The 23236-nt window shown below is 37.9% G+C and overlaps 2 protein-coding genes across 3 annotated transcripts; one reads left to right on the top strand and one right to left on the bottom strand.

Moving 5' to 3' along the window:
* The first annotated feature begins 253 nt into the window (after nucleotides 1–253).
* gart (phosphoribosylglycinamide formyltransferase) lies at nucleotides 254–17806 on the top strand. 2 transcript variants are annotated; one of them, XM_057332677.1, is made up of 22 exons: nucleotides 254–368; nucleotides 5152–5301; nucleotides 5448–5543; nucleotides 5885–6059; nucleotides 6565–6676; nucleotides 7033–7101; nucleotides 7191–7316; nucleotides 8341–8428; nucleotides 8514–8599; nucleotides 9308–9476; nucleotides 10714–10948; nucleotides 11374–11468; nucleotides 11609–11718; nucleotides 11846–12044; nucleotides 12420–12671; nucleotides 12746–12898; nucleotides 13016–13219; nucleotides 16097–16249; nucleotides 16326–16456; nucleotides 16530–16671; nucleotides 16843–16958; nucleotides 17241–17806. In XM_057332677.1, exons 2-22 carry the CDS (start codon nucleotides 5157–5159, stop codon nucleotides 17421–17423), a joined length of 3039 nt encoding a protein of 1012 aa, XP_057188660.1. In that variant the 5' UTR covers nucleotides 254–368; nucleotides 5152–5156; the 3' UTR covers nucleotides 17424–17806. The 2 variants fall into 2 exon arrangements, with proteins under 2 accessions (XP_057188660.1, XP_057188659.1); XM_057332676.1 differs by having other exon boundaries at nucleotides 260–368; nucleotides 5101–5301.
* An 898-nt stretch (nucleotides 17807–18704) lies between these two features.
* Nucleotides 18705–22234, bottom strand: n6amt1 (N-6 adenine-specific DNA methyltransferase 1). Its single transcript, XM_057332225.1, has 7 exons — nucleotides 22158–22234; nucleotides 20941–21073; nucleotides 20630–20716; nucleotides 20428–20518; nucleotides 19740–19823; nucleotides 19321–19462; nucleotides 18705–19093 (listed from the first exon to the last, which is right to left on the bottom strand). The coding sequence occupies exons 2-7, from the start codon at nucleotides 21066–21068 to the stop codon at nucleotides 18975–18977; spliced, it is 651 nt and encodes a 216-aa protein (XP_057188208.1). The 5' UTR covers nucleotides 21069–21073; nucleotides 22158–22234; the 3' UTR covers nucleotides 18705–18974.
* Between the last annotated feature and the right edge of the window lie 1002 nt (nucleotides 22235–23236).

The raw sequence follows: 23236 nt of genomic DNA, 5'->3' as shown, positions 1-23236 counted from the left end.
TGTAAGGAGATCAGCATGTATATTTCTAATCTTTGATGCCCCATTTAGGTCTCACGGCGGAGCTTTCTCAGTCACGTGATGATAATAATAATAATAATAACAACAACAATTATAATTTACAGATCAATCTCGACATATAAAACCCTTTTATTGAAAACACACAATTAAGAGTTAAAATACGAATATGATTTGTTTTAGAGTCACCCGATATGACCAATTAGAGGCAACTTCCGCGTCGTGGCCCCGCCCAGTACAGGATTACGCGCTGCTGTTTCTTCTGGATGTGCGCACGTGGTTTTTGATTTGAGAAACACGCTGGTCAAGACATCACGGTATCCCGGTCACTGTCCTGCTTTATCACTATTACAGTAAGTAACAACTACATTTCTAACAACAATGAAATAACTTTAACGAGTTAAGCACTGCATGAAAGTGTAACGGGGCGTACCACAGACGTTTAACTTTACTATGGTGCAAACTTACTCTTTCCATTGTCAGCCTGATATTGAATCGTTAAATCTGTTCAGAATGTTTGTATGAAAAACTGTGCGGTGCAAAATGTGTCTGTACTTACAAAAAGTACACTGGCTGTGCAAAAGACGTTGCAGTATTGTTAGTGCCAAGTTTTGACTTTTGTTGTACGTTTTTCTGTAAAAAGTATCAGAGTTCAACCGCACTAACTTACAATTTCATTTTTGGAAGTAAGTTAGCAAGAGTAACACCTTACAAAAATGTTCCAAGTGTGCTATTAATGTACTTTTGAACTAAAATATGAAAGTATAATTTCAGTCTAGTTGCTTCTTATACACTAACCTTACTTGTCTTAATTATACTCAACTCAACTTTTGCTTATATAGCGCTTTTTTACAATTTTCATTGTTACAAAGCAGCCTTACATGAAACATGTTAACTATAAGCAATACATTAAATTTGTAAAAATAAAAGAGTATTAAGAGCAAAGTGAATAAATACACTCTCATTCACACACGACACACAAAATATACAGTGCACACACACTGACATGACGCAGGACACAGGAGTATACTTTATGTACTTCTTAGAAAGACTTGTTGTAAGCTCGTTGTATACTAAGAGCATACTTCAAAGTACACTTTTGTAAACAGATAAGTAGGCCAATTTAGTCCCCAATAGTACTGAAATCGTACACTCACAAATGTATTAACATTTACTACATAAATAATACATACTTATATACTAGAACTTTGCACTTTTATTAAGTGAACTTGAAGTATACTTTTTGTTGTTAGGTACATGAATTACTGTACTTCTGTACTTCTTTTTGTAATATTATTGTTTAACTCGATCATCTTGATACCGTCACATTACCATCATTTTACAAAAGTATTTTTTCTAAGGAAGGTTATACTCTGGGATTTTGTGAAGCATCTTGTAGTACCAAAGTACACGAGTATGCAAATCACAGTACACTCACTATCTGACGGCAGATTCATGTAATGAGATAATGTGTGTGAATCTTGTGATGAGTCTCTCGTGCTGCTGGTTACTGTATCAATCTTACTGTGTGCTTCATGGATTTCTGATCACTGATCAATAGCTGCTGTTTCACAACCTCGGGAATCTTGTCAAAGATCAACTCGGAACAATCCCAACTGATCAATAATCTCAGTTCATTAACTTTTATTGTGTGTTTGTTTAAAAGTATTCAAATCGATATTCAATTCAGTTCAATGACTTTAAAGCTGCTCCGCATCAATGTAAAACTGTGCAAAGAATTACGCTATAGAAATAGATTTGAATTCGCTATATGCCATATGGCATGATACGTATTTCACTTAAAGGCATACATCACCCAAAAATGAAAATTCTGTCATCATTTACTCACCTTCGAGTTGTTCCAAATCTGTATAAATGTCTTTGTTCTGATGAACACAGAGAAAGATATTTGGAAGAATGCTAAAAACCAGACAGATTTTTCCCCCATAGACAAAAAATACAATGGTCGTCAAAAGTGCACCAGAACTGTTTGCTGTCCTATATTCTTCAAAATGTCTTTTGTGTTTAACAGAACAAAAAAAATGATAAAGTAATTTTTCCTACTATGGGAGTCAATAGGGGATGAGATCTGTTCGGTCACTGACATTCTTCCAAATATCTTTCTCTGTGTTCATCAGAGCAAAGAAATTGATACAGATTTGGAACAACTCGAAGGTGAGTAAACGATGACAGAATTTTCATTTTTGGGGGAAGCATCCCTTTAAGCATCTTGTGCTGAAGATTACCATAAATGTGAAGTATCCCTTTAAGCTTGAGTCATGTGTCAGTCAGATCTTCTGATGGGGGAGGAGTACGTCAGGAGTCTTTAATGTCAAGTGTCTTTATATATGTGCTGCTGCTTCTTTCTGGATGTTTATGTCTGATGTGAATTGAAGGACGTCAGTCGCACTGAAAGGTCAAAGCAATAGATGAGAATCCACTTGCGTAAATGCGTCTTATAGGTCAACGTTTTCATGCAATTAAACTGTCTCTGTAAAACAGTAATAAATAGATTTTACTGTGCTGTTTAGTGACATTTTGTGGTTGAACCAACGCAGGTTATGTGTTTGAAGGAGAGGACTGATAGCTCTCCCTGATTGGCTAATTAACAGAGGCCAAAATGTACAGAGTTTAAAGTCCCAGTGAAATAAAAAATTACAATGCCTTTATTTTCATGAAATATTGCAGCGTTTATTGTAAACAGTTTATCAATGTGGGTCATTCTCTTTTTAAAATTTGTGTGACCTCATAATCTTTAGTTAAAATCTGAAAATGCACTTCCTGTAATGACTATCCATCTTAAATGACGTATGTTAGACGGCTTGGGCGGAGCATCCGTTAACTCCTCCCCTTCAACTGTCAGTCTGCTTCTAGTTCCATTTCAAAATGCAACGGCTGTTTTTATACATCCAATCAAATCATAGAGAAAGACAAAAGCCACGCCCACTATTTTTCTCATTAGAAATTCCATTTCACTCGGAAGTAAAAACGATCGCAACACGGGGACTTTAATAACCTAACCAAAATAAAGAACTTATAATTGAAAAAAATAACTAAACAATCATTAGAGTGTAACAACTACATTGAGAAGTGCACCTGGGAAACTCGTTTTGGACAGAACCAGGATGCAGTGGTGTAAAGTATTGGAGTAAATGTACTTAGTTACTTTACTTAAGTATCTTTTTGGCTACTTTGTAGTTGTACTGAGTATTAAAGATATTAGCAACTTTTACTCTCTACTTGACTACATTTTTGAACAAGTATATGTACTCTTTACTCCACTACATTTGTAATGACTAATGCAATTACACATTACATTTTGCATGCCACCTATCTTATAATTAATATTGCCATTCACAGGGCAATGAAGGTACTACAATCTTGTGGATTTTGCCATAACTTACAAAAACTTGTCAACATGGCTTCTTTATATGAATATGAGTGCAGTATCAGGTAGATGTCAATCGCTGGCGGTTTATACACGGTTAGCCCTTACCCGCTATTTCTACAGTAATATATTGGCAACACTGTTGCCAGCTAGTTACTGTAGGTCACACATCTACAAAAGCTCTTATTTTTAAAACTAACTCTTCCTAAATGTGCTCTAAACATGTTTGCTCAAAATTTGACCATATGGTGGGACTATTGCCATGAAGTGATGTAAACCAGTAAAAAGAATGTATAGTATTTCAATTTTCAAAAGTGCTCTCACACTATATAGACAAAATATTAACCTATAGAATGAGTCGGACACAGAGAAATGAACAATCCACATATGAATCTCAACAATGGTGACAATCAACTGAACAGCTTCATGCTGCAATGCATGCTGGGTACATAGTACAAAACTCATTCATGATTGTTTGTCACCATTGATGAGGTTTGTATGTCAAGTGTCTAACTGTGTCTCAATTGCAAAGAAAGATTTTCTGACAGAGATCTTTCCATTATAACATGTGATCACTTTACCAAACATATCTTAATAAATCTTAAATGCTATATTATTATTATTTAATGATTGAATTCTTTCAGATGTATCTTCAGTTACTAAGCAAACATAAAGTTGCGGTTCCTGTAAAGTCCCTTTCAGTGTTATTGTATAAGTGTACATTTTAAAGCTACAAGAAAGTCAAAGAGTCCAACCAAAGCAAACACTGATCGCCATAATGGTGACTTAAAACATAATTGAACCACTATGAACTAGAGTTAAATCTCAATAAGATCTTACACAGATGACAGAAATAAAGTGAAAGTGGTGTCTGTAATATGTGAAGATGTTATTGATGTTTGTGTTTAATTCTCCTCTGGTGAAATCTTGACAGATTTATTGTGTTCATCTGTTATTTACACTTGTTCATCTAAGACTGTGTGACTTAAGTGCGTTAATAGATTCTTTAATAATGTATCTTCAAACAGCCATTGCAGTAGTTTACTGTAAAACACCTACAGTAACTAGCTGGCAACAGTGTTGCCAATATATTACTGTAGAAATGGCAGGTAAGGGCTAACAGTGTATGTGAAATGAGGACATGACTGCAGCTGGCCATGAGGCCCAAACCAGCATGTCCAGTGCAAAAAGGCTTTGACTTTTTAATTCTACTTAACATTATTTTATTTATCCGTTATATTGAAGAGACCTTTTTGAAGGAGTTTGGTTTACTTATGAGCACTTGAGCTTAAATGAGACTTAGGGTGTTTGTAATGACGTAGGTTATGGTGTCAACCATGATTTGTTGCATTTTGAGGTGTTCAGTCTTATTATGATTTAAGAAAATAAATGCGATTGCTCTCCTCACGAATCATCTGTTTCTTGTTTTTCACTGACGTGTCTCTTAAGTGTTGAGGACTAGTGCTGCTTTGAGCCTACATTCAGTATGAGTAAAATACTCAAGTACTGTTCAAATCAGATACTCTTAAGACTTTTACTCAAGTCGTTTTGGAATTGGTGACTTGTAACTTGTAATGGAGTCATTTTCACTACACGGTATCTGTACTTTTACTTAAGTATGGTTTTCAGGTACTCTTTACACCTCTGCCAGGATGTACCGAGCATCTCTTCACGAAATGTCTCCTGGTTTCTATCAGGTCCTGTACAGCACAGGCGTTGCGACTGACGATATAGTTTGGTTTGAGCAGGCGTCATGGCCGAGCGGGTGCTGGTGATTGGCAGCGGTGGGCGGGAACACGCGCTGGCGTGGAAACTGGCACAGTCGCCTCACGTGCAAAACGTCCTCGTGGCACCTGGAAACGCGGGAACGGCAGACTGCTGGAAGATCTCGAACTCTGGTACGGGTGCAAACACTCACAAACTTGTCAAATGTGGTCAATAATAGCAAATGTGCTACTGGCCGCCGTTCAAATATTATAAATATTTGTATGACATGAAACACTTGTATCAATGAATGTTTAATCTCTCATCTGGCGTTTTTCAGCGGTGTCTGTCAGCAATCACTCTATTCTCGCACAGTATTGTAAAGATCACAATGTCATTCTGGTGGTTGTTGGTCCTGAGGTTCCTTTGGCTGCCGGTGAGTCATTTCACATTATCTGAGATTTTGCATTTAAGATGCCTGTGTTGTATTGTGAACGTAACCATGTTTTTTATGGCCGACGATGCCAATATCGATAAAGCCACGTTTCCGATCGGCGGAGATGATGTAATACAACTGTGTGACTGCAGTAAATGAGAGACGCACAGAAGATTAATCCAACCAAATGAATATGTATTGTATGTTACATGCATTATATAAATACATTGCAAATATTGGATTATTTATATATATATGTTTATCTGCAGTTCCTCACTAAATATTTTCTTTTGCTTCAAAAAACGATAAGCAGATGATTTTATGATGGTTAAATCTTCCAGGTATTGTGGATGACCTGACGGCGGCCGGCGTGCCGTGTTTCGGCCCGTCTGCAAAGGCGGCACAGCTGGAGGCCAGTAAGAGTTTCTCAAAGTCCTTCATGGATCGCCACGGCATTCCCACGGCACGCTGGAGCTCCTTCACGGACCCGCAGGATGCCTGCGCATACATTCGAGAGTACGTGTTGCATTGCTCGCATGTTGATGTTTGTTAAATGTCTTTTGGGCAATGCTCATCCTTTCTCTTATAATTGAGCCTTTTCAAAGTATTCATCTTCTATAATAACTTGATGTTGCGTGACCTGTAGTTTAAAAAAAGTCTGTCGTCATTTATTCCCCCTCCAAACCTGTATGTGATTCTTGCATCTGTGGAACACAAGAAGATATTTTGAGAAATGTCTCGATGGTTTTGTTTGGTGTCCATACAATAGTCAATGTGGGCCATTGTTGTTTGGGTACCAACATTTTTCAAAATATTTTCCGGTGTGTTCTTCAGAAGAAAATAAGTTGTACTACTATACAATGGTATGAGGGCGAATACATTTTGGGTGAACCGTGCTTTTAAATCTGGATCAGGAATGTTTCCTAAAGAGGTCAGCAGGAATCTTCTTCACCGTCAGTTTAACAAAATAATGTTTTGGGATGATTGTTGAGAAATAAAATGTGTTTTATTCTTTGTTCAGAGCTGATTTTCCAGCTCTGGTGGTGAAGGCCAGCGGTCTGGCTGCGGGGAAGGGTGTCGTAGTCGCTCGCGATACTGAAGAGGCCTGCCGTGCCGTTCTGGACATCATGAAGGTCAGTAAGTCTGTCTTTAGTCATGCTTACAGTATATGCAACATTTTCTCTTTCATAAACTAATGTCAAATAGTCCCTTTCAGGTTAAATCCTGTAAATTACTGATTAAAGACGCGTGCTGACATCTGCTGGTCAAATGCATGAACTGCAGAAACTCAATTCCCAGGTCTCAATTCCTGTCCATGTAACTCAGTTGGTTGAACAGTATGTTTGATCATATTAAAGATTGACCCAGAAGTAAAAGTTCTGTGGAACACAGCAGAAGATATTTTGAGATATGTTTCAGTGGTTTTGTGTCCATTCAATGGAAGTCAGGGTTCGCAAAAACAAAAAAAAAGGTTTTGTGGACGTTTCAGGATAAAGCGTTCGGTTCTGCTGGTGAGACTGTGGTGGTGGAGGAACTATTAGAGGGAGAGGAAGTGTCTGTGAGTATTTCCTGTTTATAGCACACATACACAACCTTCTAGTCTTGGTATTAACATGCAACACACCGAGGTTTTTCTGTGCGCTCTAGTGTTTGTGTTTCAGTGATGGTATCACCGTTTCACCGATGCCACCAGCTCAAGATCACAAGCGGCTGATGGATGGAGATCAGGGACCCAACACGGGCGGGATGGGAGCTTACTGCCCCACACCACAGGTGAGGAACCCCACTGCTTTAACCTGCAGGTCCACATGGAGAACGTTCTTCTCTTCTTTAAAGAACACGCTACATGATATCAGCTAATAGACGTTTTAGGGCTGCAACAACTAATCGATAAAATCTACAATTATCGATAATGAAAATAATTGTCAACAAATTTCATTATCGATTAGTTGATCAGTGACGTCACTTGCGAGCTGCGCAGTTGTAAAAATTACCGTTTAAGATGCGTCTCTCCGTGCGGCATGAGCTGCGCAGTTTTAAAGTCAGACGTGTCTCTCCGTGCAGCGAAAGATGCGCAGTTTTAAAGTCACACGTGTCTCTTTAATTATTATAAGCAAAAGATCTAATTAAACTTTTTATCCGATTAATCGAAAAATCGTCCAACTAATCGATTATCAAAAGAATCGTTAGTTGCAGCCCTAGACTGTGTCATTGGATGCGCGTGCCTGGACTGCAGTTTACTTCCTGTCTGTGTTTGGCAAGTGTCTAATAATATAGCTATTTATATTTAATTTATGTTCATGTATATTATTATTTTGTTGTATAATAATTGTATTCAATAAAGGATTTGTTAAATTTTGTTGTATGTTAATTTGATTAAATAAACAATTTGTTGAATGGGTCCTGTAGTTTGGTCGCATTTAAAGAAACGCATACGGTGGTACATTGCTATGGGACATTGACATCTAGTGGTTGAGCTTGGTATCGCAGTCTAAATAAAAAAAATTGGAGAGACAAGTTTAGCCAAGTAGCGGTTCTTCTCGGTTTATTTTGCTTGTTGTCTGAAATAATCAACAGGCACTCTATTGTTTGCGAATGTGTACCGGAAGTTAAGTGCAGACCACGAATGCACGCATGCGCAGCAACGTTTGTTTATATGGTCACTTTAAAACCGTCTATATAGACACTTTGAAGACAACCATGCTACCTGACTACTTTTTTTTGTTGGCCTATAGAAAGGGCAAATCATCACAAATGAGATTTGTGAGATTTGAAGCAATTGTGTCTGTTTGTGCAGGTCTCGGAGGAAATGCTGCAGGAGATAAAGAGAACGGTTCTTCAGAAAACAGTTGATGGAATGAGAGAGGAGGGGACGCCGTATGTGGGTGAGTTTTAAAAACGAGATTCGGGTGTCCTGCTTCTGGATCACTTTTGAATAAATATTGATATAGTTTTCAATAACCTCCTCAGGTGTGTTGTATGCGGGTATGATGTTGACTAAACAGGGACCGAAAGTCCTGGAGTTCAACTGTCGGTTTGGTGACCCCGAGTGTCAGGTACGAGGACATATTTAGGATAGGGGTGTCACAATACACCATTATTGACAATAACCGTTGTAGGAGCTAAGTCTAATACGTTATGCTACTGAGTTGTTTAATCCCGGGATTTAAGGTTTACGCACTTTCCTCATGTACTGTTGATTGCTTCTTTGTTTGATCTCCATAAAGAACGAACAGACCATTTTTCATTTGCATCACCATACAGTTTATTGGCTCCACACCAACAAGTATATCCAATGTACGTACGAACATATGAAACTTGCAATGTCCATGAGTTACGAATGAGAATGCGGATGCGCATATGAGTGCGACGTTAATGCGGTAAAAACCTTTTTTTGACCTCTTCCGGGTCAAACACCTGGCTTACAACAGTAGCTAGGTCACTTAAATACAAAATGCACCACCGTGTTAACAGCGCCTCTCAGTGGCTAAAATAGAAACAACACACCTTAACATAGCTTGTGTTACTGATTACTGATATTGTGTTAATACCGCTCGCATGATAATAATTTAATGCCAGCATTTGGTTTAGACATTGTGCACCAGAGAGCCACAAACTCTCTCTTCAAATATTTTGAAAATGATTCATTGGCCAAAAAGACAAACACGGAAATAAAAGTGGAATTTATTCATAAGAGTCATACAAAAATGTATTACCATAATTATTGAGTCACTGAAGTGATGAATTGTGATGTTCTCTGTCAGGTTCTGATGCCTCTGCTGAAGAGTGATTTATATCAAGTGCTGAAGAACACGCTGGAGTCAAATCTGAGCTCGACGGCAGTGGAATGGCTTCAGGACAGTTCGGCTGTGACTGTGGTCATGGCCAGCGGGGGATATCCTGCGGCGTATAAGAAGGGTCTGGAGATCACCGGTACGATACTTCAGATGTTTTGGCATGCTTTAAATTTGGGGTCAGAGACGAATAAAGATGCTAAGACTAGTGGTTGGCCCGCCGACATTTTTTTTTGTGATAGACAACATCAGTAAGCAATTAGGTGTTATAACACAAACGTAATTAGAGTAAATAAAAGAACGAGACTTGGTGAAACTAAATGAACATTTGTTGTGCATTACATGCTTCGTTAACGGCATGTAGCTTAGCATCAAAACAGACCACATGAAAAGGTACACTGCACATTTATTACGTTATCTGTGAACAGTTAAATCCGGTGGATACTGCATAAAAAATATTAGCGAATTTGAAATTATTATTATTTATGATAATAATTATTATTTCTTGCCATGCAATGTTTGTATTTCTTCCACATCACACGACCCATTTCAGGGACTTCTACATCAAAGGAACCAAACATTTTTTTAATATGTAATTGAAAATAGAAATATATATATATAAAAGTATGAAAAAATACATTGAATGTAATATAAATAAACATAAACAAACAAACATATTAGAATTAAATAATTTAAAGAGAAGTAAAATTAAATTCAAAATACAGTATTGTCTGATTTATACTGTAAGTCTGCATCTAGACAAAATGATGAGTCAAAAAATCTAGTTTGATATAAAATGTATAATTATTCACAATTCATCATCAATTTTTTATGATTATGAGGGCACGTGAATTTTAAAAAGTGAATGATCCACACTGATATGCTATTTATAACAATCACTGCAATACTATACCATGAATAAATAGGAATTGTTATTTTTTTATTTCACCATGACTTTAACAAAGTCAAACATCAAAATACAACTCCTTTTTGCATTTAAACATTTCTTCATTTATTATTTGTCATTTCATGTTTAATGTCTCGTTTAATTGATTGATTCAGTTATGGAATGCATTTAATTTATTCATTCTGTGTAGTGCAACTAAACTCCGCCCTCTCATGGTGGGTTGTGGGTAATATCAGCCATTTGAGTGTGCATTGATCTAAACTTTGGATTTTTACCAAAAACAGTAGACCATCCGTGAACTTAATTAAACTAATGACTTCATATGAATTTTCGAATACTATCTAGGATGGATCGTGTGCATATTGTGACGCAGGGCATTTCACCTTTAGCTATAATATTTTAGCTTTTCGATAATTAAATATGTATCAATAAATTTGTCTAAATTAATTTTGTTTTTCTGTTTGTTTAGGTTTGTCTCAGGCATCTGAGATGGGCGTTCAGGTGTTTCACGCAGGCACCGCTCTTAAGGAAGGAGGCGGGGTTATTACGAGCGGGGGGCGTGTGTTGACGGTCACGGCAGTCCGGCCCACCCTTGAGAGCGCCTTACACAGCGCCAATGAAGGTGTAGCGGCGATCAGCTTCCCTGACGCGGTTCACCGCAAAGACATCGGACACCGGGCCATCGCTTACCTCACTCGCTCCAGGTGTGTGTCAGGACATCGCTGCTGACCTCATCGCACCGAAGAAAATGTTGTTGTATTTCACATACTTTAATTATACTGTAAAACATGTTATTGTGTGTTCTAAATAAATGTCACTGTTTAACATTTCCAATAAACAAAGTCATCAATGCTGAACGATTTTGTTTCTGAAAACCATCACAATATAATATGATCATCATTTCACTAACTGATGTTATAGATGTAAGATTTTGTCATGGCCATACATTTATTTTATTCATTTAGCAGAAGCTTGCATCACACATTAATGTGACTTAAAACTGTGCCGTGTGCTTAATGAAGTTTAGCGTAATATAAAGTTTGAACAAATGTCCTTTACAGAGGATTCAAATAAACATCTGGGTCTCAAAGATGATGATAACATCAACGTGTTTGTGTTCGTCCTGCAGAGGATTGACGTATAAAGACAGCGGTGTGGACGTCAGTGCTGGAAACACACTAGTGGACATGATCAAACCTCTGGCCAAATCCACGTCTCGAGCAGGTACTTCAAACATCATGTGATGATGATCTGCTTTCACAAAGCAACGTTATTTATTCAAAACATGCTGTTTATTACATCCAAAATCATGACTTCTGCCTCCAGTTCAATGATTGTGAAATTCTCTTTCTGATGTGTGCAAGGTTGTAACGCTGAGCTCGGAGGATTTGCGGGACTCTTTGACCTGAAAGCAGCAGGTTTCATCGACCCAATTCTGGTGTCTGGAACTGATGGAGTGGGCACCAAACTCAAGGTACGATCGCACACTTCTCATAACCAGACACAAGAACCTGTAGAGCATTTATTATAATTCAAACTTAACTATTCAAGGTATAGTTCATCATTATTTACGTGTGTTTGTGTGTCTGTGATGAGTGTAGATCGCACAAGCGTGTAACATCCACAACACTCTGGGTCAGGATCTGGTGGCCATGTGTGTGAATGATGTTCTGGCTCAGGGAGCAGAACCTCTGTTCTTCCTCGATTACTTCTCCTGTGGACGGCTGGATGTGGAAGTGGCATCTTCTGTCATTGCTGGGATTGCAGAAGCCTGTCAGGTGGCCGGATGTGCTTTATTAGGTGAGGTTGTGGTGTTAGTGCAAAGGTCATGGATTTGATTCCGGGAAACATGCATCATGACAAATGTGGGTCAAAGACGAAAAAGGGTTTAAGCATAAAAACAATAAGTGTAATTTTTGGTTTTTATTTTTAATAAATTTGCAAAGCTGTCAAAAATCAGTTTTTTGTTTTGGCATTATTGTGCATGGAGTGTAGATTAATGTAAAAAAAATCATTTAAAGTAGTTTAAGATAAGGCAGCAGCATAACAAAATGTGAATAAAATGAAGGGGGATGAATACTTTTGCAAGCCACTGTATATATTTTTATGATTGAATGTGGTTGAATTTGAACAAAAAATATTCCAGTAAATAAAATGTTTCATGTGTTTGTTCAGGTGGTGAGACGGCAGAGATGCCGGGCGTGTACGCTCCAGGAGAATACGACCTCGCAGGGTTCTGCGTTGGGGCCGTTGAGCGAGGAGCCGTTCTGCCCAGGTTAAAGGACATCATGGAGGGAGATCTGCTCATCGGTGTGGCCTCATCCGGGATTCACAGTAACGGCTTCAGTCTGGTGCGGAAGGTCCTGGAGAGATCCGGCCTTCAGTACAGCTCACCTGCTCCGTTCGGACAGCCGGGGCAAAACATCGGTACGATCGTATGACAGAATATCAGTGCTTCACGTATTTCTGTTTTGAGACGTCACACTTGTGTTGTTGTGAAGGTGATGTGTTGCTCACACCGACAAAGATCTACAGCCGTCTGCTTCAGCCAATCCTGCGCAGCGGTGCGGTGAAGGCTTATGCCCACATCACCGGTGGCGGACTGCTGGAGAACATTCCTCGGGTTCTTCCTCCAGAGCTGATGGTGGATCTGGGTGAGTTTTGGAATTGTACAAAATTTGACCATAAAGGACAATTACAATATAAAATGGAAGAAATTTCCAATATTGTGCACTAATGTAAGCATGTCTTTGATCTTGTTGTGGTTTCAGATGCGTCTCGCTGGCGTATACCTCCCGTATTCTCGTGGCTTCAGAGGGAAGGTGGTCTGTCTGAAGAGGAGATGAGCCGTACGTTTAACTGTGGTCTCGGGGCCGTGCTGGTGGTCAGTAAGCAGGACGCTCATAGGGTCCTGAGACTCGTACAGGCCCAGGAGGAGGCGTGGATCGTCGGCTTGCTCGCTCATAAACAGCTTGGTGAGTTGGTGAAATGCCTGTTGATGCGATGATGATAAAATAATTTTACTTAGGAATATTTTTTTGACTTATTTATGCACATTTTAATCATACTCTCTGTACACAAAGATTTTTTTGCTTCAGAATAGCAAAGTTTTGTACAACTGTAACTGTCGTGACTTAAGGTCTTTGCACATAGAGTCCGAAATTTTCATATGCGTTTTTTCGTATTTGGCTCTCGTTTGTACGGTGTCTCTGAATTGTTAAAAAAGGCCACTTAAGATGCTTGACGGATGCGAAAAACGCAGAAAATCGGACCCGGTCCGAATTTTTTTATGACGGACGAAAATATCGGAGGCAGTGTGTAAATGTGATTGACACAACGTGATGTCGTATTTATTTTTTAACGTGCGGAAATTTCGGACTCAATGTGCAATGGGCTTTACACTTGAAATATCTAATATGTGCGTCACAGTGTCTGTCAGTAATGTTTAGCTTTATTTATTTATTTTTATAGCGCTTTTCACAAATTTGCATTGTTTTGCTTTGCTGTAAAGCAGCCGTACAGAAAACATATGTATTATATATGTGTTTATAATATACTTTTTATAGTAAGTATAAAATAATAAAAAAACTATATATATACGTATATATAAACTATATATATATATATATATATATATTATGTCTACTATTAAATAAATGTATATAATAATAAGGGCTGTTAACGTTTTTTTTTTAACACCATTGACGCAACGTCCGTTTTTTCTGTCATCATTGTTAAGCGTTACATTATATATAATCACGCTCTTATTCATATTAAGGCCTTGCAAGCGCATTAGACCTGAGCGGCAGGTCTTAAAAGGTTTTAATCTCTCTGATAAAAAATTTGGTGGTTGAGATTTTTCAATCAGGTTTTCATCAGCACTCAGAATCAGCACTCTTAAAGGTTTACGATGACATTTTATTAACTGTCGACTCTGGAGCCTCTGCGATCTTAGTGTTACTAGATCTTAGTGCGGCGTTTGACCGTTGATCATGGCATTCTGATCTCTCGATTGGAACATCATGTTGGTGTGCGAGGGGTGGCCCTTGAGTGGTTTAAGTCGTATTTAACAAATTGAAGTTTTGCAGTTAAACTTGAGGACTGCTTCTCGAGTTCAGCTCCTCTTACTTGTGGTGTTCCTCAAGGGTCCATTCTCGCTCCTCTTTTGTTTTCATTATATAAGATTCCATTAGGATCGATCTTTAGGAAACATGGTGTTTCTTTTCATTGTTATGCCGATGACACGCAGATTTATCTGCCTTTTCAAAAGAGAGACAAGAACGCTTTAACTCCATTGTTAGACTGCCTAAAGGACATAAAAAGATGGATGGCTCTAAATTTTCTGAAATTAAATGATAATAAAACAGAAATTATTTTATTTGGACAAACGGATAATCTGGCCATTCAAAATCTGGGCCCCCTGACTGTTTACAATAAAGCGGTTGTGAAGAATCTAGGCGTATTATTCGATACAGACCTTAAATTTGATAAACAAATAAATAATGTTGTTAAATCTTGCTTCTTTAATATGAGACTCTTGGCTAAAGCAAAGGTTTTTCTTACTGTAAAGGACCTTGAGAAGCTTATTCATGGGCTTTTCGGTTGCGGCTCCAAAACTTTGGAACCGGCTACCGGGGAACCGAGTCTAGTTTTAAATTCTTGTTAAAAACTAATTCATTAACTCAGGCTTTTAATAATTCTGGAGGATGAGATATACATGGATGTGTATTAGTTATATATTGGATGTGTAGTAGAGACATGTTGGAGGTGTACAGTATGTTTGATGTGTATTTTTGTATATCTTTTTATCCTTGTACAGCACATGGGACAACAACAGTTGTATTAAATTGTGCGTTAGAAAGAAAGAAAGAAAATAAGAAAGAAAGAAAGAAAGAAAGGGGCTGCGCTCTTAAACGTGCTGCTGTGAGTCCTGTCACTAATGTAATCAACGTGATATCAACGTGATTTTGTAGCTTTAATGAGGATTCTTCTTTATGTGTTTAGCAGTAAAGACTGTAAAGTGTTTGATAACTTTATTAAATATATTATTTTTTTCTACTAATCAAGTATAAAGAAAATAGATAAAGTCATCAGTTGCAAAGCCAACAATATTAGAATGTTGACTTCCATTCATAAAATGATGCTGTTAAAGAAATGTGTTGTTTGGAGATAAAATGTGAAATTATTAGAATGTAAAAGTATTTAAAAACATAAAAGCTGTGTGTGATTAGTTAGTTAATTTTTTAAATCCTTTGACAGCACTAAAATAACCATGTTAAACAAAATAAATAGTGTATGTTTAATTTCACTATAAGTGTGCGATTAATCGCAAGAAAAGGGTGCGGTTAATCGCGATTAAAAAATTTTAATCTATTGACAGCCCTAATAATAATATATAATAATAAAATATTACCTCTAATAATATAGAAATAAGGAACTCTTAAATAAAAAAACTATAAATGTTTTTAAAAGTATGTTTTAAAGAAAATTAGAACTCGATAGATGGGTCAAACCAACAAAAAGTATTTAAGACATCCAATAAAAATATTTTTAAATCTTCAATACTGCAAAGAAAACACGTTCATATACATTTTTAAACAACACAATACTTATGTTTTAAATGTAAAACTTTGTCACAACTGAAGTTTGCTTTGAAACATATTGACCCCAATTCATGCAGAAATGCAGGTCAAAGAAAAATGTTGAGTAGTCGTTTTTTCAGAGCTGTATATATTATAAAAACAGATGATCAAATACATTGTAATATGGAATACATGGTATTATTGCAAATCTTCCATAAGATTTACATTGGTGATACCATAATGTATGTTTATCTGTGTGTGTGTGTGCAGGATCAGAATCTGTGGTCATCAGAAACCTGGAGCAGAGTTTAAAGGAAAGTCCCGGGCGTTCTCCAGACACCAGCAGGCTGCAGAACGGAGCTCTTCACGGAGATCACAGCACACGGAAGAGGACCAGAGTGGCGGTTCTCATCTCTGGAACTGGTATGTTTGAATAAACTGGGTTCTCTTTCTGAATGGGACAGCTGAAGATGATACCAGTGTGTGTGATGTTCGACAGGAACAAATCTACAAGCTCTGATGGTGCAGGCAAAGAAACCGTCCAGTTCAGCTGAGATAGTGGTGGTCATCTCTAACAGACCGGGTGTGCTGGGGCTGAAGAGAGCTGCAATGGCAGGGATTCAGACACGGGTTTGTCTACAATGCGTTTGAATTGTATATCACAGTCAGACGCGATGATTTTAAATTTGGGTTTGTCTATCAGGTGGTGGATCATAAGCAGTACGGCAGCCGGGCGGAGTTTGATGGGACTATAGATAAAGTTCTGGAGGAGTTCGGGGTTGAACTGGTTTGTCTGGCTGGATTTATGAGAATCCTTACTGGACCTTTTGTGAGGAAATGGAACGGTAAATGTCTGTTTAAAATGTTTTGTTTACAGTATCTGAAATAAAAATAACTTTGGATTAATATTTTAATCAGTATGTCAGCTGCAATCTGTAACTTTTTGGGGGTAAAATGATCAAAAATGTGTTTTTGAGTGCATAAAGTACATGTTAACACTGTATTGTGTTAAACAGGAAAGGTGTTGAACATCCACCCGTCACTGCTGCCGTCCTTTAAAGGTGTCAACGCTCAAAAGCAGGCGCTCCAGGCTGGGGTTCGAGTCACGGGATGTACTGTTCACTTTGTGGCTGTAAGATTCTTTTATTTATTTAAAATAAAATGGTAAATAACATTTTTAATAGCAGCATTATTTATCGATCTTTGTTAGGGTGCTGTTTTGATTGCTTGAAATATTTTAGCCTAGCACATAGTTTAGAATGTTTGGTACGTTCGGTTTCAAAATATACATCATAAAAGGTATTTGTATTAAAAATGTTTGCGCAAATGTGTTTTTTGGTGTGGACCAAAAGAACCGAACTACAAGTGTGAACATACCCCAAGTCCATAAATAATTTGAGCGTAAATACTGCAGGAGGAAGTGGACGCAGGAGCCATCGTGGTACAAGAGGCGGTTCCTATCCTAGTGAGTGACACAGAAGAGAGCCTATCAGAGCGCATCCTTGAGGCGGAGCATCGCGCCTTCCCAGCAGCCTTGGAGCTTGTGGCCAGCGGTGCGGTGAAGCTGAGAGACGACGGTCGGATCGTGTGGAATTAGTCCGTTCAGGGTTAATAGCAAATGATGCTTATGATAACACTACTTAACACAGAAGTGTCATCAAATTCTGTTACTGTCCTTTATTTTAGCTGTGGCCTCATAAGCCACTGTCACGTGATGAACGTACATTTAATACTTAATCTCTAGTCGTTGTACTAGTTTGATTCAGACATTCCAGATGTGCCGTGACGTTACATTAAAAATCGCGAACGTTTTAGTTTTTCTTCTCATGCAGGTGTTACTTAAACACGGTACAAATAGAAAGCATTATAGTAGCATTATAACGTTAAATGTTTGTGCTAGAGTACAAGACAGATTAGGTTCTCTGCATGTAAAAGATCATAACAAATGTTTGCTTTAACATTAAAAGTGCACTGCTGTGTCATGAGTGAGTTTCTTTTAATTGCCTCGTCTGAAAATGTCTGGCATAGTTAACACGTCTCAAATCTTACTCGACACTTTTGAGACAAGGCATCTCAGCCACAAGTCTTCAGTGTGTCAAAATTCTAAGAATAATGTCGTTTTTTCTTGATGTGTTGCAACAAATTAAATTGTGTGAAATAATATCGAAATGATTGAATCTTATTTCATTAATAAATAGTGTCATGCCGCAGTGATTCATTATCGGCTGATTCAGAGACTGAGGGGAAATGCCTGGGACGACATTATTGTTCTTAGTTTAACATTTTTTAGACGTCTTCAATTCTTGGACATCTTCCTGCTTTTACATTAGCTAACATGAACTAACAATTAACTAGCATTTATCAATCCAAATCGTCTAAAGTTACGAGTACATTTAAAGTCAAATGTTGTATCCGTTAACGTTACTTGATGCACAATGAAAAAACATGAAAGAATTGGATTGACTATTCTTAAGCATATTTCAGACTGTAACTTTAAGTAGTTGTATTTCGTTAACATTAGTTAATGCGTGATTGTGATTAGTCGAATACTGCAAGCGTGTGACAGAAATGTAACGCCTCTTACCATATTTGGAACATCAGGTTCCTCTTCAATTGTACTGACAGGTACGCCCACCTTACTTGCGTATACATCTGGGCGGTCTTAGTCAAATCATACCACGATCTGACGTAGATTTGTGGGGGTGTGGTTACACGAGGCGTTTCAGGCAGGTCTGGGTGAGCATTCGCTTTTAGATAGAATGCATCTTTGTTCTGACACTTTCATTTCTGCAATTTTACGTGTCTAATACATGCATGGGCAACTTATAACACACCAAAGACACAGAAAAACACGTATTCGCGCCATATGACCCCTTTAAGTACAATCTGTGTTTACTGCGTTAGTCAAACTTTACAGGCAAACAACTGCATTTACAACAGCTGATAGTTCAGCCTTATGTCAAAAAGTTAAAGAGTCTGACTTTTATTATAATTCTTATAAAAATCTTTTATTGTGTACATTTTCAAGGGGATGAGTTTTTACAGTGCACCTGTTCACAGAATTCAATCAGATGAAAAACTGAAAATAGATGAATATATTTACAAACTCGTGTGTTTTAAAGTCTTGTGTTAATGAACCGTCCTCTCCTCATGACGTATCTTCACTACTGCTGAAGCGCAGTACGGAAAGTCTCTCTCGTCCAGCCTGACGGGACAAACACGTTTCTCCTTTCAGCCCGATTTCTCCCAACAGAGCCACAATCTCCTCTAGACGAGACAAAAACATCATCAAAACTGATTGTTTACTTGACATTGTAAGCAGACAGTCACTGGTTGGACAAACAAAACAGGTCTGCCCTAAAATCGCACCATTGGTTGGGTTCGGAACAATAACTGACTGATACTCTGAATTTAAATCTGAGATATCAGAAACTAATTTTACAAACTACAAATACAAACACAGATTTAAATACAGTCATATAATGTTGCCATACCTGGGTTATTATCAGACACAGTCACCAGATAAAACAGTGCGTGATCGGATAACAGCTGTGGAATCATGGGAAAAAACCTGTCCATCACCTCTCGACCCCATATCCCTCCGGCCCAGGATGCTTCGATTCCACAGCTGCCCACCTGCAAACACAAAATCACGACCATGTCATGATCTTCTTGATACATCAAAGTTTCTGATTTCTTTATTTTATATTTATTTATGAAGTTAACCGTTTCAAACCGATTCAAATGCAAAATACACACAACTGCAACAAAAAAGAGAACATTTTCAACCACTATGAAGAAGTAACAGAATCTGGACTAAAACTGTGATGATCTGTGATGTTCTCTTTTGTAATATTACAGGTTATAAAACCAGGATTAATGACAACAATCATCATATGACAGAGTGCTTTACCTCCTCTGAAGGTGTGACGACATACGGAGGATTAAACACCAGCACGTCCACTTTTCCATTCAATCTGGGCAAAAGACACTCAACCTGTGTCCCACAACACAACAAACCAGGTCACATATAGACCGTTTCATCAGACGCACGCGCGCACGCCTGACCCCCAGTTAACTTCCGGTTTGTGTTTGGCAAGTGTCTGATAATATAACTATTTATATATAATTCAATTATGTTAATATTAATTTTTATTAGTATTTTACTGTATAATAATTGCATTTAAAATAAACGATTTGTATGTTCATTTTATTAAATAAATATCCTATAGTTCGGTCGCATTTAAAGAAACATCTAGTGGTTGAGCTTGGTATCGCAGTCTTAATTCAAAATTCAAAATATTGGAGAGACAAGTTTAGACAAGTAACGGTTCTCGGTTTCTTTTGCATGTTATCAGAAATAATCAACAGGCGCTCTATTGTTTGTGAATGTGTACCGCAAGTTCAAGTTCAGTTGGGGTCACAAAAGTGCGCATGCGCAGTAACGTTTGTTTATGTTGTTAAGATGAAACCGTCTATACTCGATGACTGATGATATGATCATTTGTAATAAAAAATACAAACATTTGATTTCATATATCATTTATCAGGTATTAATGTCAAATGTAAAAGATTTATGAGAAATGTTAGCGATATCTCACCAGGTCAGTGACGATGGGCTGCAGCTCGAGGCCGTTACGCTGAGATGTCTCGAGCGTACAATGAGCAGCTGTGAGATTTATATCTGTGCAGCTTTAAGACACAAACCACAATGAAGTGGAACTATTAACAAATAACCCAAAACTGGATTATAACACAACTCTTATTTTCATATCTTGATTGAAATCATCATCTCTCACATACAGATATACAGCGTCTGACCCAACGACTGACGCTAGGAAGGCGGATACAACACCAGAGCCGCTGCCCACCTCCAGACACACCGAAGGTCTAAAAAAAAAGGTTTCACTTAAATGACAGAAGTGGTGTCTTTCTCTAACACTTACTACAGCGATATATTACACATTATGGCGTTATATTGGATTTAGTGGAATATCTCTAAAGTGTTCTGCCAAGTGTCAATCAGAACATTGTATATGATTTGTTGTTAAAAACACTACGTGTGAATGTAGCTAATGTATCAGCTGATGCAGTAGTCTGTCTGTCTGTCTCACTTGTTTCCCTTCAGTCTGTCAGCATCCTTCTCCAAAGCATCGATGAGAAGAAATGAATCTTCGGCCGGTTCATACACATCAGAGAACGACCCACGGCCCGCGTGAGAGCAGAGAGGTGTGGGGTACATGAGGGCTGACGGGGACAAAAACACAATGAAGTTCAGCTCAAGAAACAAAGAGTTTATGAGCGGACAGTTTAACCACGAATACAACATATGAAAGCCAGGGTAGCGTCTTTTATTTATTTAAACACTACCATAATGACAGCATTATTTAGAAGAGCGCCTTCAAACATCATGGCATGAGTATATATGAAAGCACCCGGGTATCACCACGGTACCAGTCTGTGAAATAAGTCAATTATAAGCAGGTCTCTGTTTGGGTGGCCCCATATTTCCCAATACATTTCATGAGCCGCAGGTCGGACGAAGCAGGCAGAAACTGGTTTTAAGTGTCTTTTCACACGCAACGGGGCTTGATCTGGGATTTTATGGTTTTATTTCCAGCGTCCTGGCACGTCAGGGCACTCGATGGTGTGAATGTTTAAAAGCCCCGAGCTGCTGTGAAAACCAGAAGATTAAGAGAAGGGAAATTTACATGTTTTAATGAACTCTATAAATCTGACACCTCCCTGTGAACACATGCGGTTTATTTTAACACGATCAGTCCATCAAATAAACATCTTTATACATGTTTTTGGAAAACTGGCCTCCGAGTTCATGGAGTTTTATGCTTTCATTAACACGTGTTATGTCTTAACGTGTCTTGGTTGGCTTGCTGCGGTGAAATAGTGGTTCTGTGATGGTATCAGACGATAATACCATGGTATTTTAAAGTGCTTCGAAGGAAATATCGTGTACTATCATAATGGTAAAAACAACCTTTTCCCTGATTTTCCCCGTGATAATGAATTATAATGACCCAAGAAAACACGGTACATGGCTAAATGCCGTGGCAACAGTGTGCAGAGTGCCACGTGAATAATGTCAAGTATATTTATTTTATATACGATATATAGCTTGTATTCCCTTCTTTAGTGCATGTTAAAATCATGGTATTACCATCCGCTATCCATGGTAACGAAAGTCTCGTTTAGTAAAACTTAAACGTAACTGCCTCTCAAAACAGAAATACAATTTAGCATTTAAATTTAGTCTATTTACTCGTTCATAATGTACACGGAGTGCACAATTTTATATAATGAAGAGGATTCCTACCCTTTCTGCTTCAGGCACATTGTTTTCAAAAACAGTACCGCGTCGCGTGGACAGTACGCGGCGCATTTCACTTCCGCTTGCGTGTGGAGGTGCATTATGGGAGTTGTAGTTGGATGGAAACGATTACCATTTAATAGTGCGCATTTACTTGCTTTTGGACATTGACGAACGAAATTGGTTGGAATTGATATATTTATTAATTTACTTATTTATTGTACAAGGTCATTTTGTAACCTTTATACACTTCGATATAAAAGTTTCTTGACTGAATTTCTCACGATCTCAAAAACCTTCTAATCTGAAGGTATCTGAGTGTTTGTACTTATGGGAAGGAAAATAGTTCTGACACATTCATTTCATTCATTAGAATTGTATTTAAAATGATTTGTTTTTAATGACCTGGTCTGAATAATGAAGGAAAATTGGCCAAAAACGACGAGAGAACATTTCATCAAATTCTAGACAAAGAGTGACTGCTAACATCTTAATTGACTTTTTGTAGTCACAACATAATTCCCAAAGTTAAATTTGTGTAAATCCATAGAGTTGATGATTTTAATATTATTCTAAGCCATGCAAATTCTTGAATAGCGTTTTATTCAAATTGTTTTAATGGATGAACTAAAGAAAGCCTGAACGTTTCCAGAGGGACCCGATAAAGCATGTTAAACAAACAAGAATCATTTTCTTCAAGTGAAGGAAAATGAAGGATGTCCATGAAACTTCATTCCAGGTGGCATTTGTTAAAACTTACACGTGCTTATTAACAGTCCTGCTGGCTCTGAACTATAGATACAAGAGAGACTCATAAAAGAGCAGCAATAAAAAATGTGTAATTTCTGCATGCGGTGAGTGATAAGCTGAAGGACTTGTTTTAATTTACACATTCCTGGACATGAAAAACAGCCAGAGAAAGGCCTCACGGGAGCCAGGATGGGGAGGGCGGGGCTTGGAATTGTTTCAGTGGGTGGAGCTTGAAGATGAAACTTGTCCAATAAAGGATCAAATCAGGGGGGGTGCTGTATGGATGTAAATCACAGAAAGAGAAAATGCAGATATTTTGAATGGGTAAAATAAAT

Source organism: Triplophysa rosa, linkage group LG4 (assembly GCF_024868665.1).
Source record: "Triplophysa rosa linkage group LG4, Trosa_1v2, whole genome shotgun sequence".
In the NCBI taxonomy this organism is placed as follows: Eukaryota; Metazoa; Chordata; class Actinopteri; order Cypriniformes; family Nemacheilidae; genus Triplophysa; species Triplophysa rosa.
The sequence above is the reverse complement of the archived record's forward strand: the minus strand, read 5'-3'. Positions and strand labels throughout refer to the sequence as shown.

Bases quoted from the DNA above. Each gene is read 5' to 3' on its own strand.
- gart (XM_057332677.1), top strand. From the start codon at position 5,157: ATGGCCGAGCGGGTGCTGGTGATTGGCAGCGGTGGGCGGGAACACGCG. The intron at 8,429-8,513 runs GTGAGTTTTAAA...TAACCTCCTCAG, and splicing joins GGAGGGGACGCCGTATGTGG to GTGTGTTGTATGCGGGTATG. The intron at 16,959-17,240 runs GTAAGATTCTTT...TAAATACTGCAG, and splicing joins GTACTGTTCACTTTGTGGCT to GAGGAAGTGGACGCAGGAGC.
- n6amt1 (XM_057332225.1), bottom strand. From the start codon at position 21,068: ATGTACCCCACACCTCTCTGCTCTCACGCGGGCCGTGGGTCGTTCTCT. The intron at 20,519-20,629 runs GTATGTGAGAGA...TGTGTCTTAAAG, and splicing joins GGGTCAGACGCTGTATATCT to CTGCACAGATATAAATCTCA. The intron at 19,463-19,739 runs GTAAAGCACTCT...TTGTGTTTGCAG, and splicing joins TCGTCACACCTTCAGAGGAG to GTGGGCAGCTGTGGAATCGA.